The sequence below is a fragment of the Podarcis erhardii genome, assembly GCF_964252035.2.
Source record: "Podarcis erhardii genome assembly, chromosome: 8".
Lineage (NCBI taxonomy): Eukaryota > Metazoa > Chordata > Lepidosauria > Squamata > Lacertidae > Podarcis > Podarcis erhardii.
In genome coordinates, this window is record NC_138499.1 from 13,883,837 (window position 1) to 13,903,199 (window position 19,363).

Below are 19,363 nucleotides of genomic sequence, written 5' to 3' on the forward strand. Positions count from 1 at the left end.
GCGGATTAGCGCTATTAGCAGTTTAGCGGCTTTTAGCGGATCAGCTGATAAGTGGCTTATCAGCGGATCAGCTGATAAGCGGCTTAGCGGCTTAGGAAAAGGGGTGGGGAAGGGGAAAAAACCCGCAGGAACTTGCAAGACATTGTTCTTGAAAATCATAACAGCTACGAAGTCACTTTAAAAACAAAAAGGCTTGCTTTTTAAGAATTCCATGGGAACAACTGAAATATAGGTTAAGGTCGTAAGGAAGCTGTTCATCAGCTCAGCATCGTCCAGCTCATTCAGACTACCTTTTGTGATGCATTTCTAAGCACAGGCGCATGCTCTAAAACTCTGTATCTGAGTATTTTTCTTTTCCTTTTGTCCCGGTGCTTTCCCCGCAAAAATCGGCCCTTTACCTCTGAAAACAATTCTTCAGCAAACCCAAATTGCAGCTTGTTCTGCTTCAAGGTTGATGAGCTGCTTTTCCTGGTGAAAGCAGCAGGGCCAAAAAATAAAAATAAATAAATGCTCGGATACCGACCGGGAAAGTGCCATCGGAAGTACCATCCCTCCCCACAACCTAATAGACATTTCCGGTGTCTATCGCCAGTCCTTTTCCTTCATCTCAAACACACAGCAAAGTCCTCACTCTTAAATCACCACGTTTCCCAATGTTTGATCTATCCTGTTGGACTCTTATTGTAAAAAAACCCAAAAAAAAACCCCGCCAGGCAGGCCCCATCAAGCATTTCAACGCAACTCTTTCCCCCCACCCACCACCACCTAGGAATCCTGATCTCATTTCACCTCCCAGATGCCAAGGCCACTGCAGCAAGACTGAAGTTTATTAGGCATCCCTGCTGAGCAGGGTGCTCTGAAAGTCGTGTTCCACCACCTACTGGACTCCACTGAAAACTGCAAGGAGACCCAAGCGTTTTTGCAATCCCATTGCTTCTGTGTGAAAGAATACGCAAGTGCTGCAAATCTGCATATTCAGTGGTACCTCGGGTTAAATACTTAATTCGTTCCGGAGGTCTGTGCTTAACCTGAAACTGTTCTTAACCTGAAGCACCACTTTAGCTAATGGGGCCTCCTGCTGCTGCCGTGCCGCCGGAGCACGATTTCTGTTCTCATCCTGAAGCAAAGTTCTTAACCTGAAGCAGTATTTCTGGGTTAGCGGAGTCTGTAGCCTGAAGCGTATGTAACCCGAGGTACAGTCATACCTCAGGTTACAAACGCTTCAGGTTGCATTTTTTCGGGTTACGGACGCGGACTTCCGGGTTTTGGTGGCCGCGCATGAGCAGAAGCGCTAAATCACGCTTTGCACATGCACAGAAGCGCCAAATCGCAACCCTCACGTACACAGATGCGGCACTGCAGGCTGCGAACGTGCCTCCCACACGGATCACATTTGTAACCCGCAGCATCCACTGTACAGATTTTTGGAGGGGTGGGGGGGAAACAGTTAGTCTAGGCCAGTGTTTCCCAACCTTGGGCCTCCAGCTGTTTTTGAACTACAATTCCCATCATCCCTGACCACTGGTCTTGCTAGCTAGGGATGATGGGAGTTGTAGTCCAAAAACAGCTGGAGGCCCAAGGTTGGGAAACACTGGTCTAGGCAACTCTATGAACAACAATGGCCCTCTTTCCAGACTCTTGGCTAAGGCACTGCTCTTTTCAAGCTAGTTGCCCCACTCCAGTTGCCTTGCCCCAATGCATTAGTTCTAAGTGCCGCCTGGCCTGAAAGAGAGCTCACAGCATTACGAAGATGCCTCTGCCAGGACGGAAGGGGCTCCACCTTTCTACCCAGGTAAGAAATGGGCGAGTGGCACCATGGGACCTCCTTCTGGCAACACCTGCAGCCAAGCTGGTGCCAAACGTATTGCTCTGTTTTCCTTTGGACCACATCAGTGAGACGAGAAGGAGGGGTCTGGGCATCCCAGGACCTCCAGACACACTGCCCAGGCTTGCACCCTGGGGAGGTCACTTCATAATAATAATAATAATAATAATAATAATAATAATAATAATAATTTATTTATACCCCACCCATCTGGCTGGGTTTCCCCATCCACTCTGGGTGGCTTCCAACAGAATACTAAAATACAATCGTCTATTAAACATTAAAAGCTTCCCTAAACAGGGCTGCCTTCAGGTGTCGTCTAAAAGTCTGGTAGTTGTTCTTATCTTAGACATCTCGTGCGAGGGTGTTCCATAGAGTGGGTGCCACTACCGAGGAGGCCCTCTGCCTGGTTCCCTGTAACTTGGCTTCTCGCAGTGAGGGAACCACCAGAAGGCCCTCGGCACTGGACCTCGGCATCCGGGCAGAACGATGGGGGTGGAGACGCTCCTTCAGATATACTGGACCGAGGACGTTTAGGGCTTTAAAGGTCAGCACCAGCAGTTCTGACTTCACTCCCAGAGGCACACTCCATTGCCTCTTGAGACAGACGGATGGCAACAACAACTCCCCTCACCTCAGGCAGCAGGGCAATGGTCAGGGATGAAGGGCCTTGTAGTTAAACATATGTGGGTATGGGGAGGCAGATTCTTCTTCCCCGAGTTACAGCAATCTCTTTTCCGCCGTTGTGTGGCAATGTATTTACAGGAGTTCCCAACATGGTGTCCTTCAGATGCTGTTGGACTGCAACTCCTATCAGTTCCAGCATGTGGGCAATGGACAGGGATGGTGCAAGCTGTAGTCCAGCAGTATCAGGATATATTATTATTATTATTATTATTATTATTATTATTATTATTATTATTATTATTATTCCCCACCCATCTGGTTGGGTCACCCCATAATAAAACATCAAACATTTACAACTTCTAAAACCACCACTACCCCAGCATTTATATTCCAGCACAGACACACCCTTTTAGATCTGTTTCATAATCGGAGGATAAAAGATATTGGGAGCATCGCAGAGAAGCAAAGTCCGCCTTACTCAAACCAGAACCTGATGCTTGAGACCACAAACCAAGGAGCTGTCAAGCTTGCGGACTTTCCTCTTGCTCTTTTCCACTACAGTATTACCCTCTACTTATGCGCACCTCTGGTTACGTACCCTTCGGGTTACGCACACGGCAAACCTGGAAGTATTTTTCCAGGTTTTGCAGTGCGCACATGTGCAGAAGCGCTCTACCGCGCCGCACGCATGCACAGAACAGGCACCTCCGGTTGCGAAAACCTCGGGGTCTGACCGGAGCTCCGGTACAGATCCCGTCCGCAACCAGAGGTACCACTGCACTGTATTGCAGAGCTGATTTCTCTCTCTCTCATGCCTTTTCCGCCTGCTTTAGTTAACACCAATACTCTCTTCTTCAATCCTCTCAAAACTCTGAAATCATGTAATTGTAGAATTGGAAGAGACCCTGAGGATCATCTGTGTCCAACCCCCCTATGACGCAGGAATATGCAGCTGCCCCATGTGGGAATCGAACCTGCAACCTTGGCATTATCAGCACCACGCTCTAATAACCAACTGAGCTATGGCAAAACAAATGTTGGAAGGAAATCATTGGGCTTATGCAGGGCATGCAACCAATTTGTGTGAGATGTTGTTGTCTGGGTTTGATGGACTTTGCCATCACGTTATGTGTGCCTATAAACCCATCCAACTCTTGATGGCAGATAGGCACTTAATTGGCAGAGCTGAGCAAGCTGTTCTTCAAAGAAGCTTGTCCACTATCGGTGATCCTCCCGCTACAAAAGCTCTTACAAGATTCCAAGAAATCAAGGGTTCCCCAGAATAGGTTCAGCATTAGGCATGTCCTATTGCAGCAGAATTTATTGCATGCTCCTTCCAGAGAAACTGATGTTTCAAAGACTTTAGCAAGACAACGAAAGCATGACACAGAAAGGGACAATGAAAAGCAAAGCAAAGAACTGGACTCTCTCAAGTGTGTTAAAGTTGCCTTCAACTTTTCAACTCAAATGCACATTCTTTGTCGACGCTCACAATCAGCTCAGGTTAAGGGAGTAACTGCTAAATTAATCATTGGCGGATGCTATGGAAGGTACCTTTGTATCTCAGTCCTAGACATGCCAATGCAATAGCAGATTTCACAGCGTTCAATAGGATTTGCTTCCTGGTAAGCATTTAATAATACTAATTTTATTATTCTCGTTGGGTTGCCCCAGAAACTCTGGGTGGTTTCCAACACATATAAAAACGTAACGAAACATTCCACATTAAAAACTTCCCTATACAGGGCTGCTTTCATATGTCTTCTGACACTCAAACCTGTTATCATGTCTTGCATCAAATGTCAGGGTCCTGTCAGCGTGCAAATTTTCGCTTGTACAAAGGGATTTTCCCTGTGTACACTCCACACCCTCCCCAAATCTCTTCCGGAGGGTTGGATAAACCCCCAGAAAAGATTTCATGGGGTGCATTGAGGGAGGGAAGAGGGGAGAAGTCCAATTGCACAAGCGTAAGTCCTTGCGCTGACAAAATGCTTACATAGTGCTATGCTGGATATAAGTCCCCACTTCTCTCATTTGGACAGTATTTTTTAAAAAAAAAAATTGAGTTGGGGGGGCACAGAGTTCTCAACAATCTCTGGACCATCTAAGACCTTGTAAAGGCAATGAGTTAGGTGCACCAAGGGACTTGCTCACAACTCCTATTATTACTAGCATTAATAATAATAATAATAATAATAATGACATTTGACATGGTATACTACTTTTAAAACACTTGCTAAGTTACGAAAACAGTTTGTCCCCTGGGAGAGGAGGGCTGATATTCTAGAAATACAAATACATAGCTTCAGAGGACATATGGAATTAACCATGTGGTTCTTTGGATACTGTCCTACAAATTTAAACGGTGTCAGAAGCAGGCTGGATTCCAGGGCGAGTACTAATGCAGAAACAACTACACATTCCAGGGCGGGTATTCCATATGGCTTGTCTCAGCTTTATTTTCTAAACTAAAAGCAGTCAGGAGTAATATGCCCTTTTAAAAAGGAGAAGAAGAAAAAAAAGAGAAGGCTTTCACCAGCCAAAATGTTTGTCCCATAACAAGAGGCTATGTTGACACAGAAGGGCTATGTCAAAACACACCCCTGGAACAAAAGGTTAAAGTCCTCTGCCATATTTCATTTCCATAGGGATGTAAGTCATAATACAACAAAGCGGTGACTCAGAACCTAACACAAATCCGCTAACACGCATTAGTCATGCGACCAAACAATGCACCGAGAGTTTACAGAAAACATGTTTGAGAAGGAAAAATAAAAATAAAACTCAGCAGGCCCAGCCAATGGACTGCCGAAATCACATGGAAATGCATGTCTCCACTCTCCACAGGTATCAATACTGGCACTTCATCACTTTCCAGAGGTATGTGGTGTCACCCTAGCCCAGGCTTCCTCCAAAACAGTTGCTTTCAAAATGTTCCAATGAGCCCCAACATTCCTTGTGGGAGAAATCAATAATGGCAGCCATTATTCTCCCTGAAAGGAAAACTTCCCCAGGCCTGCACAAAGCACACTCGGGCAACTTCTGCAGCCTAACAGGGTATCAGACCTTATTTTAACAATTTATTTTCCTGATACCTCACAATCTGTGTTGGGCAGCTGCATTGGGGAAACTAGCCGCCATCTTAATTTCCCACAGTGGCCTTGAACATTGTTCTGGGGAGGTGTTAAGTTAAAGAGGGACCCCTGACCATTAGGTCCAGTTGTGGCCGACTCTGGGGTTGCAGTGCTAATCTCGCTTTATTGGCCAAAGGAGCCGGCGTACAGCTTCCGGGTCATGTGGCCTGCATGACTAAGCCGCTTCTGGCAAACCACAGCAGCTTCCCGCTGGAATGGTACCTATTTATCTACTTGCACTGTGACGTGCTTTCGAACTGCTAGGTTGGCAGGAGCAGGGACCGAGCAACGGGAGCTCACCCTGTCGCAGGGATTCGAACCGCTGACCTTCTGATCAGCACGCCCTAGGCTCTGTGGTTTAACCCACAGCGCCACCTGCGTCCCAGGGGAGGTGTAGGAAACTAAAATAGCAGCACCCGCTGGTAAACCCAGAGCTGCCATTTTTAATTCCCTACAATGCCCCCAAGTGTAGGGTCATGGGAAACTACGGCAGCTCCTAGACTCGGCTGCCTGGGGCTTGTGGGAGTGCCACTGCTGTTGCCCACTTCTGCTGCCACAAAATGGGCCCAGCAACCTAGAAGGGGGTCCACCAGCAAGAATTCTGTCAGGAGAGCCATCAGAGGTGGGAATGGCCTTGAGCTTTCCTGCAACTACCAACCTTCCCCAGTACTGCAAGAGAAGAGGACTGTGTGTATTCTGAGGTGTACCCGTGGATCATAAGGGACAATGGTAATGGCCAACAGGCCTGTCCATCATCCCACGTGAACTGATGGAGCCACTGGAATATTTTACAATGTGGACTGGGTTGCTTCAGGAAGAAAAGGTAGACGCCACTCTCAGGAGAAGTTTTCTACTAGCTCAGCATTAGTGCGTGTGGAAAGCCACAGCAGAAGGTCTCAACGCAGGTTGCTACTGACCTCAACACGCAGCGCAAAGGAGGGAGTATCTCCTTTGAGCTTGGCAGCCTTATTTAAGAAACCTGAAGTGAGATGTTCTGCGGCATACATGTTCTCATACATGCTCATGCATCAACTTCTGCCCATGTGCTTGGTTGGGTCAGCCTGTGCAAAACTGGCAGGTAGACACTCTTGCCACTTGCGGAGAGATTTAGAGGTCAGTTCTACAGTTTGCAGCTTTTGTTACTACCAATCTACAATCCTTTAGCTGCAAGCAGTCTATACAGCTCACTACCCTACCTGGCTTTGCCATATATATCCTTACTGATCCACATATTTGCCTTCCTCTTCATGGCTTCCCTTTATGGTCCCATTCCTCCTTCCCAGTCTGCAGACACCAGTTCCCACTCAGCTTTCATGGAGTCCCAGAGCCAGCAGCTCGGGGAAGTGAATTATCAGCATCGTTGTGCACCTGGCATCATGACCCTGGGGCCAGATTCCTGTTCTTCGAGGGATGGGATTGAGGACTTTCTGAGTTGGACATGTAACGGCATGTAACGGCAAGCCCCAAGAGCATGTCCATAAGATGGGCCCATTGCAGCAGGGCCCCTCCAGCCCGAGGAGGTGGCACTGCCACCCTCTAAGCCTGAGGACTCGGTTACAGAAGTCCCAATCGAACCAGTCTCCCACACTCTACCGGAGTAAAAAACTGCTGGAGCAAGCTAGGGCCCTTTTAACTGAAGGTGCAGAACTGCTGCTCCTATATGAGGCTCAGTCTATGTTTGACTGTGTTGCTTTCTGGTAGCATTCAGGCTTGCCATGTTTGATGAGCTCAATGCTTGCATCTCAACGTTTGCCAAGTTCTTGTTGTTGTTGTTGTTTAGTCGTTTAGTCGTGCCCAACTCTTCGTGACCCCAGGGACCAGAGCATGCCAGGCACTCCTGTCTTCCACTGCCTCCCACAGGTTGGTCAAACTCATGTTAGTAGCTTCAAGAACACTGTCCAACCATCTCGTCCTCTATCGTCCCCTTCTCCTTGTGCCCTCCATCTTTCCCAACATCAGGGTCTTTTCCAGGGAGTCTTCTCTTCTCATGAGGTGGCCAAAGTCTTGGAGCCTCAGCTTCAGGATCTGTCCTTTCAGTGAGCACTCAGGGCTGATTTCCTTCAGAATGGGATGGGTTTGATCTTCTTGCAGTCCATGGGACTCTCAAGACTCTCCTCCAGCACCATAATTCAAAAGCATCAATTCTTCGGTGATCAGACTTCTTTATGGTCCAGCTCTCACTTCCATACATCACTACTGGGAAAACCATAGCTTTCACTATACGGACCTTTGTTGGCAAGGTGATGTCTCTGCTTTATAAGATGCTGTCTAGGTTTGTCATTGCCAAGTTCTACACCCCGGCAAATGGAATACAGCCATACCTTGGTTTTTGAACAGCTTAGTTCTTTAATGTTTTGACTCCCAAATGCCGCAAACCCAGAAGTGACTGTTCTGATTTGTGAACTATTTTTGGAAACCGAACGTCCGACAGGGCTTCCGATTGGCTGCAGGAGCTTCCTGCAGCCAATCAAAAGCCTTGCTTTTGTTTCAGAATGTTTTGGAAGTCGAACGGGCTTCCGGAATGGATTCCGTTCGACTTCCAAGGTACGACTGTATATGGTCCAACGTCTGTTCCTGAAACCTTGCAGAACTCTTCACTGCTTGCATGCCCACTTTGAGCAAGTGAACCATGAGAAGATCAAAGAGGCGGTGCAACGACTTCCATGTACCTTATCTTCCCCTGCTGGTAGGTAACTGAGGATTGGCCCCACAGCAAGAAGAAAGCGAACGGGTGGTAACAACAATGGTCGAAGGAAAGTGGTTGCACACAAGGAGAGACACTCAAAGTGTCTTATTTTTTATTTTTTTATTTTTAATGCAAAATTACAACAAAAATACAAACATTGAATCCAAAATAAAACAGAACAAACAAGGGGGGGAAACACAAGAGAAAAAAGTACACAAAAAAACCCCATACATCTACAAATAAAACCATATCACCATTCTAACCATTACGTACATATACACATATTGACTTCCTTCCTTTGTTCTAAGACCTCAAAATTTTTACTCTTTCTAAATTGTTGTGTCTAATGTAGATTACCTCTATCTTTATACTTTTTGCACCATTTTTCTCTTTCTTTAACCCTGCAATGCTTCATTCATTACATACCGATATGCTTACTCTAGAACGATGTTTTTTCATATACTCTTTAGCACATCCCCATTCTTTTAATAATTTTTTGTCCGATTGTCCCCTGATGAATGCTGTGAGTCTTGCCAGATGTATACATTCACAAAATTTAATTTGCCATTCTTTCATTGATGAATTTTTTCTACCTTTCCAATTTTTTGCTATGAGCATCCTGGCAGCTGTTGCCTTCTTGAAGGGCCCCACCAAAACCTGGAACCAGTCTTGCATGTTCTCCACAGCTTCATCCTCCTCTCCCTCCCCAGTTATCCATCTTGGGAAGAGAGTTTCAAAGCAACCCAAATGGCTATGTGCTTGCCTAGAACCTACAGAGGGCATTGCTTTGCAGCCTTCTGGCACCTTCCTGCTCTTGGGCAGCTGCTAGAGAAGGTTCTGGGTGTCCTTGTGTATGTAGCAACTGTTGTCCTCTTAGTCATTTTCGTACTTTTTCAGAATGGCCAAAGCTCTTAACCCTGAAAGCCACAAGCTAAAATAAATCTACACGACAAGCAGCGCGAGAGACCACAACTGAGCTTCCCCCTACGCACAGCAGCTCGGCTCAGAGGCACATCACAGAGCACCTCACACTTGCTGTATGAAAGCTCCCAGGAAGCCATTAGTAAGGCTGACAAGCTGAAAAAAAAAACCCAGCAATTCTGCATTCGGACAATCCAAATTCTGCATCAAGAAAAATATGAATTATGCAACCTGTATACATATGGGATGCGGGTGGCTCTGTGGGTTAAACCACAGAGCCTAGGACTTGCCGATCAGAAGGTTGGTGGTTCGAATCCCCGCAACGGGGTGAGCTCCCGTTGCTCGGTCCCTGCTCCTGCCAACCTAGAAGTTTGAAAGCACGTCAAAGTGCAAGTAGATAAATAGGTACCGTTCCAGCGGAAAGGTAAACGGCGTTTCCGTGCGCTGATCTGGTTCGCCAGAAGCAGCTTAGTCATGCTGGCCACATGACCCGGAAGCTGTATGCCGGCTCCCTCGGCCAATAAAGCAAGATGAGCGCCACAACCCCAGAGTCAGCCACGACTGAACCTAATGGTCAGGGGTCCCTTTACGTTTATACATTAGGGGTAGGTAGAAAAAGGGTTAGAAAGATCACTAGGAGACCACCGCAGCAGATCTACAAGGATTTCCAACTCCCACTTTTTGCTTAATAACAACAGCTCCCCCTGATCCACTAAATTAGACAGCTAGGATCCCTGGTCCGTAGAAACTCAGGTACAAATTGCACATTACCTTTGGAACATTCCAGTGTGTGCATCACAGAGCATAGCAGGAAATTGGCCCTGCACCTTGGGCCACCATATCGCACCCAACTATAATTAGTGGACCTTGGAGATCTAATAAAATGGGGGGGGAGACCCCAAATACTGCTGGACACCAACTCTCATCAGACCCAGCCAGCATATGCAATGACAGAGATGATGGAAACTGTAGTCCAACAACATCTGGAATTATGCAAAATGAGGGAATAATAATTTCTTGGTTTTGCATAACTAATTCTGCACATTATTGTTTTCCCTATTAATTTTTCTTTTGCAGTTTGGGATGTGTAAGAAGCGTTTGAGGGTCCTCAATTCTCTCGCCGCCACCACTAGATGTCTTATTCAGCCTGACTTCTGTGATTTCAGTGAGGATTGCCCATTCATTTTGAAGTCATATGGGCTCGATGAACTAAGTTGCCATCTGTCATTCGCTTCAAAGGGGCGTATTCAGCAAAGTTCCCCAGCAAATTGTACCATTTCTAGTTACGTTTTAGAAATGTTGAACCGGCGTTGGAAAAAATCAAAATGCAGGTCATCAGCCTACATGGCATTTTTTCGCTATCTGCTTAAAGGAGAAAAGAAAAAACACTTGGGATGTTAATAGATTATAAAAATGCAGGAAAGGATTTTTACCCATTTCAGAGTTTTAGCACTTCAAAAATGCAGACCAACCGGATTTGGAAAATGAAACTTATCAGAGCTTTAGCTCACAACAGGACTCGATTTATTCAGAGAGAAGCTTATTGCCCCAGACTTGGAAGGATTAGCAAAATGCCACAAATATTATAACTGGAAGATTAAAAAACATTGTGTTTCCAACGCTTCCTGTGGAACGGGGGGGGGGGGGGAGTTGCAACAAAAAGGAGTCCAACTGTGTCCCTCTCTCACTTTCCACAATTACGTTGCAAAGTGAATTTAGCTACGTTTTTCAGCCTTCGAAACATCAACAAGAAATTGGGGTGGGGGGGTGGAGAGAAATAATTGTCACATTAAAAGAGTAACCCCGTGGCATACAGAAAGTGGGTCCAGAAAAGGTTTTCTCCCTCTCTCATAACACTAGGACTTGGGGATACCCAATGAAGCTGAACACCAGAGGATTCAGCACAGGGGGACGCAGGTGGCGCTGTGGTCTAAACCACCGAGCCTTTTGGGCTTGCCGATTGGAAGGTCGGCGGTTCGAATCCCCGCAACGGGGTGAGCTCCCGTTGCTCTGTCCCAGCTCCTGCCAAACTAGCAGTTCGAAAGCATGCCAGTGCAAGTAGATAAATACTGCATTTACTCGAGTCTAAAGCGCCATTGAATCTAATGTGTTTCAGAACCCTGAAACCCCCAAAAAGAGCATGTGCTGGCGAATGTAAATGTGCCATCGAATCTAATGCGCACCTTAATTTTCGCAACATAATTTGGCCAAAAAAGGTGAGCGTTAGATTTGAGTAAACACAGGAGGTAAACGGCGTTTCTGTGCGCTCTGGCACTCGTCATGGTCCTCCTTGCGTCAGCAGCGATTTACTCTTGCTGGCCACATGACCTGGAAAAGCTGTCTGTGGACAAATGCCAGCTCCCTCGGCCTGAAAAGTGAGATGAGCGCCGCAACCCCATAGTCATCTTTGACTGGACTTAACTGTCCAGGGGTCCTTTATCTTTAACCATGCAGTACATAGCTAAACTATGGCATTTGTCTCCACCGAAAGCAGCGATGGCCGCCAACTTGGAAGGCTTTTAATAATAATAATGGGGGGGGGGAATATTTATATCCCGCCCTCCCCAGCCGAAGCCGGGCTCAGAGCGGCTAACAACAGTAAAAGTAATACAGTTTACATAAAATCACAATCTATTAATACATTCTAGAATCAATTCATTCTAGAATCAATTCAGAATCAAATTAATGGCAACCATTGGGCTAGGGTTCTATGAGGATTACCGAAGGAGGGGGTCAGACTGTGTGCCTTGGCCAAAGGCCTGGTGGAACAGCTCTGTCTTGCAGGCCCTGCAGAAAGTGTCAAGTCCCACAGGGCCCTAGTCTCTTGTGACAGAGCGTTCCACCAGATCGGGGCCACAGCCGAAAAAGCCCTGGCTCTGGTTGAGGCCAGCCTAACCTCCCTGTGGCCCAGGATCTCCAAGATGTTTTTGTTTGAAGACTGTAAGGTCCTCTGTGGGAGAGGCAGTCCTGTAGGTACCAGAGTCCTAGGCCGTATAGGGCTTTAAAGGTTAAAACCAGCACCTTAAACCTGGTCCTGTAGTTCACCAGAAGCGAGTTAGAAAAAATCACGGAGAAGGAGGCTACTAGCCAAGATGGCTGTGTGCTGCTTCCACAGCTAGAGGCAATGCTCCCGAATACCAAGTGAGCAACCTCACTGTGACCGCATGCCGTTGACAGGTGAGCAGCCTCGAACGGCTAGAGCCTGACTAAAAAGAGGCCCTCTCAGCTCAGCCTACAACATCCTTTTATCCTGCCATATTGCATGGTTGCTTTTCACTCCTATAAGAAAAACGTAAGCCCTGCAAGTTGGAGAACACAGCGGCGGCAGCGAATGCAAAACCCACCTCCCACTTCCAACACACGACTCCCCCCAACAGGGATCTCATAGGAATGGGCAGAACAGCCGTGATGTGGGTTTTCCATAAAATTTCCCTACCCACATTAAGGTCGTTTGCATTGGGGAATATTCCATTTGCAAGGGCAAATTTTCTGATGCTTTAGAGAGCGATCTAATTTAGTGCCTTTATTTGCTTTCAGGAAACAAAGGTAAAACAGATAATAACACATTGAAACCAAACCTGCCTAATAATGTATTTGCAACTGACGTATATCTGTGGCTAATAACAACTTATGAAAACAGAAACCTACATCACTTGAGAACAGCACAAAATATATCTTGTCTGCACAGTGGTATCGACAATACAAAAGTCTTCCCTCCCTCATCACAAGCAAACCATAATGGAAGGCACTTTCTCAATAGAAATGAATGGATAAGAAGGAGGATCTAGGGCAATCAGAGAGGAGCTGGTCTACCCCATTTTCTTGCAGAATACACCACTTAATTATATACACCATTTAAATATATAAAAGGATGTCACATAGAGGAGGGGGAAAGGTTGTTTTCTGCTGCTCCAGAGAAGCGGACACGGAGCAATGGATCCAAACTACAAGAAAGAAGATTCCACCTAAACATTAGGAAGAACTTCCTGACAGTAAGAGCTGTTCGACAGTGGAATTTGCTGCCAAGGAGTGTGGTGGAGTCTCCTTCTTTGGAGGTCTTTAAGCAGAGGCTTGACAACCATATGTCAGGAGTGCTCTGATGGTGTTTCCTGCTTGGCAGGGGGTTGGACTTGATGGCCCTTGTGGTCTCTTCGAACTCTAGGATTCTATGATTCTATGATTCTATGATCCTCTCCCCACTGCTTTTCCAGGGGAAGAAGACACCCTTAGCAATCCGGTTAGCATTTTGTGGCAACTGAATATATTCCGTCCTCATTGGAATGTACTGTATTCCCCCCCCCCCCAAAAAAAAATTGTGCTAATGTAATGGCACTGTGAATTAAACCACAGAGCCTAGGACTTGCTGATCAGGTCGGCGGTTCAAATCCCCGCAACAGGATGAGCTCCCGTTGCTCGGTCCCTACTCCTGCCCACCTAGCAGTTTGAAAGCACGTCAAAGTGCAAGTAGATAAATAGGTACCGCTCCGGCGGGAAGGTAAATGGTGTTTCCGTGCACTGCTCTGGTTCGCCAGAAGCGGCTTAGTCATGCTGGCCACATGACCCAGAAGCTGTATGCCGGCTCCCTCAGCCAATAAAGCGAGATGAGCGCCGCAACCCCAGAGTCGACCACGACTGGACCTAATGGTCAGGGGTCCCATTACCCCTTTACCTAATGGCTTGGTTGCCCAGACCATGACTTAGCACCTTCTGTGTACAAAGTATGTGGTCCTCCATTAGAGTCAGTCAGTGTTCATCTCTAGTTTGGAGAAATCACCAGACAGGCCAGTTTAGCAAACCAAGAATGGCTTCTAAGACAACGGTTTGAATGACGGATGGGGAGATGCGGAGAAGCTTAGAAAAGAAAGCAAAGGGAAGAACTGGAGCCCCACTTTCCCCACCCTCCATCTAATTGATGGACCTCTAAGTCAAGGGGGGAGAAACCACTGCCCCTTCAGATGCAACTGAACTACAACTCCCATCATCCCTGGCTGTGGTGTGGTTGATGGGAATTGTAGGTCAGCTACATCTGGAGGACCAGAAGTCCCTCACCCCATTCCAAGAAGTCATTATGTAATCTGATTTGGGGAAAGAACTACTATAAATAAGGTGGGGGGTTTGGTCACTTTCTCTCCCTTTCAGGCTACTGACGTGGCACAGGTAATTGACTCAGGTATATGCAGACAAGCAGGTTATTAAACACTGTTGTGGGTGATAATACCTTTTATGGGATAATTTGCAAAGTTATGGCAACACGAAGATCATTGGGAGGGGAAATCAAATCAGTAGGGCTATGGATTGAGATTAGTGGTGAATTTCAGTTTCCCCACTAACATATTCCCCACTTGTGGCTGTGTAAAAGTTGCTATGCCAAATTACCATCCTGCTGTAGCCATTCCTACAAACAACCGACCAGGAAGTGTGTGTTTAGCTATTTTTCAAGGCTTAGGGTAATGATGTTTTTACCGACGCTTTGTGAAAGTGCCACTTAGCAACTGCGTTACTGGAAGTTTTATGGGTTATATTCTTCCAGGACATTACGTTCTGTTCGCGTACCCATGAAACTTAGTTTCCTCATATTGTGCAACTAATCGATCTTGAACGTGAATATTCTTCTTGGGCAACTCTTCGTCTTCATCCTGAATATTCAGAGAGATTCCCATCAGGACGCATTTCGCAAATCTTCCTGTTCAAACAGTTATATAATACATGCTGCAGAGAAGGAAGACATTCCACCTCTAGCACTTCCCACCAGAAGTTAATCGTTGCCTGGAACTCCCTCCCTCCTCCAATCAGCAATCAGTTAGCCTCTTGCATCAGTCAAATTCATTCTACAACCCCAAAAACTGCAAGGAGCAGTATATGGGGGGGGGAGCAGTATATGGGGGGGGCACACATTGGTTACTGTTACTAATATTATTAATTTTTGCATCTTTGTTTTACATCTTATTATGATTCATGTGGAAATGGTTCAGTTTGGCTGTATACTTTTTAATGCTTTATCTATTGTTTATAACTACTTTTGCTATGTTTGAAATTACGTGATTTGTTTCATATTGTAAGGTAAAAAGGTAAAGGACCCCTGGGTGGTTAAGTCCAGTCAAAGGCGACTATGGGGTTGCAGCACTCATCTCGCTTTTCCGGCCGAGGGAACCGGCGTTTGTCCACAGATAGCTTTCTGGGTCTTGTGGTCAGCAGAACTAAACCGCTTCTCATGCACGGAGGACCGTGACGGAAACCAGAGTGCATGGAAATGCCGTTTACTTCCCGCCGCAGCGGTACCTATTTATCTACTTGCACTGGCATGCTTTCGAACTGCTAGGTTGGCAGGAGCTGAGACAGAGCAACAGGGGCTCACCTGGTCGTGAGGATTCGAATTGCTAACTTTCTGAACAGCAAGCCCAAGAGGCTCAGTGGTTTAGACCACAGCGCCACCCGTGTGGTCGCCCCCCCCCCCCGGCCGAGTATGGTTTTAACTATGGGAAGGTGGCATACAAATAAAACCATGACGGTGATGGAGGCAATGTGCGGCTGCAGTCGAAGGTTGCCTGGAGTTCTTCAAGAGCATATTCTGTGCATATTCAAGATGACTTAGAAACTTCAGTTGGTCCAAAATGCAGCAGTTGGTGTCCCGCTTGCTTTAAAACAGCTGAACCGGTTGCAAGTCCGTTTCCAGGCACAATTCAAAGTGCTTGCATTAGTGTTTCAAAGTCCCAAATGACTTCAAATCATAGAATTGTAGAGTTGGAAGGGACCCCAAGGGTCATCTAGTCCAACCCCCTGCAATGCAGGAATCTTTTTGCCTTACATGGGGGCTGAAACCTAAGACCCTGAGATTAAAGGTCTCGTGCTCTACCAGCCAAATTCTTTCAGATATTTGTGTGAAAATCCATACACCTTCTTAATTTTGTCTACTGCTGATATTTTTGCAAGAAATTTTCCCCAAATGCATTTTTCTGTGGAATACATGCATTTTCTTTGTGTACTTTCCTCTGTCGTTTATGCGGACTTTTTAAAACTGGAGAACAGCACCTCGGAATTCAGAGACTTGCACGTTCCAGAAGCCATGCCAGGTTGCAAAGTGCAAATCTTGTAGATTGGCATTAAAACGCAGACCCAACTAATTTCTCCACCATCTCTATTAACTCTGCACGGGCAAATGTATGCAATTTCCTCCAGGGCCTGAACAGAGGAAGGGCTTTTGCTTCTCCCATAACCAACATGCAAACAGAAAGGGAGAATCAAAACTCTTTTGTTCCTCCTTCACCAGCCCACCTCATTTCTAGCCAGCAAAAATTCCTTACCAGCCTGGCAGACAAGTTACAGCCTTGGGGAAGTTAGATGGTAAAATCGAGGAGACAAATTCTTACGCAACAGAAATCTGGTGTCAGACCTAAGTTCTCTGTGTTTGTGTGAGTGTACGTGATATGGAAACTTGAAAATTCTGAACTGTACACCCTCAGAACAGAATTGGCTTCTTGAGGAGTAAAACTGTGGCTTTCAAAAAGAGATTTGGCTTTCAAAGAGGATTAGACAAATTCATGGATGGGATAAGGTTATCTGTTTCTGCTAGCCATGATATCTATCTGTTGTAGGCTCTGCAGTCAGAGGTAGGATGTTCTGAAACTACAGAAGACAGCTGGTTGGTCGCTGGACTCGATCCAGCAAGGCTCTTCTTAGGTTCTTAAGATAACTGAGATCCGTCCAATTTGTTGTTAGCTAATCCTAGTTAAAGCTATGGTTTTCCCAGTAGTAATGTATGGAAGTGAGAGCTGGACAATAAAGAATTAATGCTTTTGAATTATGATGCTGGAAGACACTCCTGAGAGTCCCATGGGCTGCAAGAAGATCAAACCTCTCCATTCTGAAGGAAATCAGCCCTGAGTGCTCACTGGAAGGACAGATCCTGAAGCTGAGGCTCCAGTACTTTGGCCACCTCATGAGAAGAGAAGACTCCCTGGAAAAGCCCCTGATGTTGGGAAAGATGGAGGGCACAAGGAGAAGGGGACGACAGAGGATGAGATGGTTGGACAGTGTTCTCGAAGCTACCAGCATGAGTTTGACCAAACTGCGGGAGGCAGTGGAAGACAGGAGTGCCTGGCCTGCTCTGGTCCATGGGGTCACGAAGAGTCGGACACGACTAAACAACAAACAACAACAATCCTGGCATGTAAAGAGCTGCATAGAAGATATATTTGTGCATTGTGGTCACACCTTTATCGTGCCCTTAGTGCAACCCTATGATCAAGCAAATAGGAAGGTGGATCTAAGGAAATAAGTTGTGTTTGGTCTTTGCCATTGGACAGACCAATTACACACACACACACACACACACACACACACCAACAACAACAACAACAACACAACCCCTCTCTACTTGCCCGTTACGGCTTGCTTCGCTTTGGTAATGCTGTATATAAAAGAGGATCTGGTCTTTTGCTTTCTTCCTAAAAGCTAAGCCAAATAATGGCATCATTGTTTACGTTCTTGGTCTTTAAAAGGGTGTTGGTTAACTTGGAAGTGGAAGAGAGAGAGAGAGAAATACAGTAGTTCAAACATACTGGAAAGGAGAAGTAGCGCAAGGTAAGTCATTTTACAGGTGAGATAAATGTCTCACAGAAGGGAGTTTCCACTCCTGATCAAACAAAGGGTTTCCCACAGTCTGTTGCTGGAAACATCACAGCAATCCAATGGCTCATTTCTTACTCAGCGGGTTGCTGAATCAATCAAAAGAGGATGTTGGTACAGTTCACCTGCTGTTTCGATCCAACGGCAGCTTAAGTCAACAGCAGCTCGGCTTTCAAAGCCACGCAACTGTATGAATTACTGACAATCCTTCATTTTCATCAGACATATTTATTGTTTTATAAGTAGCACGGGGTAAAGGGTTATTTGAGGCAGGAGAGAGAGAGAGAAAGAAAAAAAGAGTTGAACTCCAGGAACTGGCAGTTATCTCACAGTGACTTGCATATCGTTCACAAGTCAGCTGAACATGTCTACTAAAATCCACCAAAAAATTGCTTCACCTCAACCTTCAAGCCCTAGCGTTTCTGGGGAATGTCCCCTGTCTGAAACCCCAGAGAGTCACTGCTGGTCAGTGAAGGATATACTGAACTAGATGAACCAATAAGGCAGCTTCCTATGCTCTTCTGTACTGCCAAACTTCAGTTTTATCCAGTTTGTCAGAATACCTTTCAAATCACTGTGCCTCTGTAGGGGTCATACAACTTGTTCCACATGTAACGTGACAGTTGTCACCTACCTGATTCACAGTGTCTTCAACTGCTTCCATATAGTGGTTCATTTCTCTGCTCATTGCAGCATATTCCAACATCACTCTTTCCATTTCGTCAACCTCTTTCATGTCGTCTGCAAAATAAACGATTTATTTTGTGTGTGGTTTTTTAAAAAATAAAGGCATTTGTTCTTCCAGACCTAGTGAGCTCATGGCTCTAAAGGAGTCAGAAAAACACCAGAGACAGGATGAGAGGAAGAAGAAAAAACACTTTAAGAGGTAGAAGAAAAAGCTGAAAACAATAAATTGATTTCAACATTAAGGCGGCAGTTCTCCAAGTGCTGTGTTGCAGTCTAAAGCTCTAACCCAGGGGTCAGCAAACTTTTTCAGCAGGGGGCCGGTCCACTGTCCCTCAGACCTTGTGGGGGGCCAGACTATATTTTGGGGGGGGGAGTGAACAAATTCCTAGGCCCCACAAATAACCCAGAGATGCATTTTAAATAAAAGCACACATTCTACTCATGTAAAAACACACTGATTCCCAGACCGTCCGCAGGCCAGATTGAGAAAGCGATTGGGCCAGATCCAGCCCCCCGGGCCTTAGTTTGCTTACCCATGCTCTAACCATACATTTAAAACAAAGGATGTATAGGCCTCATGAGTGGCAGAAGAAGAAGAAGAAGAAGAAGAAGAAGAAGAAGAAGAAGAAGAAGAAGAAGAATTTCTTATTCTTTGTTTCCAAAGCTAGCAGATATTTTGCACTTCAGGGTGGTAACACCAGAGTATTATCACTGTCAAATCAACATGGATACAGATAACCATTCACCAGCTGTTCACCTGACACACTGCATGTCAATCACTTGCTACGCTAGTTGAATAACTTTGATGGGCAGTAGGGATATTTCTCCTCGCTTCGTGGGGAGGCACAAAATAAATTT

At 45.9% G+C, this 19,363-nt stretch overlaps 1 protein-coding gene across 3 annotated transcripts in view; it reads right to left on the reverse strand.

Annotated features, from left to right (window-relative positions):
• The window catches only part of NSMCE2 (NSE2 (MMS21) homolog, SMC5-SMC6 complex SUMO ligase), a 211,331-nt gene that overhangs the window by 172,587 nt on the left and 19,381 nt on the right, over positions 1 to 19,363 (reverse strand). For all 3 annotated transcript variants that reach the window (XM_081874787.1, XM_081874786.1, XM_081874785.1), the window contains exon 3: positions 18,453 to 18,559. In XM_081874787.1, coding sequence (XP_081730913.1) covers positions 18,453 to 18,559 — 107 coding nt within the window. The remainder of the gene's footprint in view (positions 1 to 18,452; positions 18,560 to 19,363) is intronic.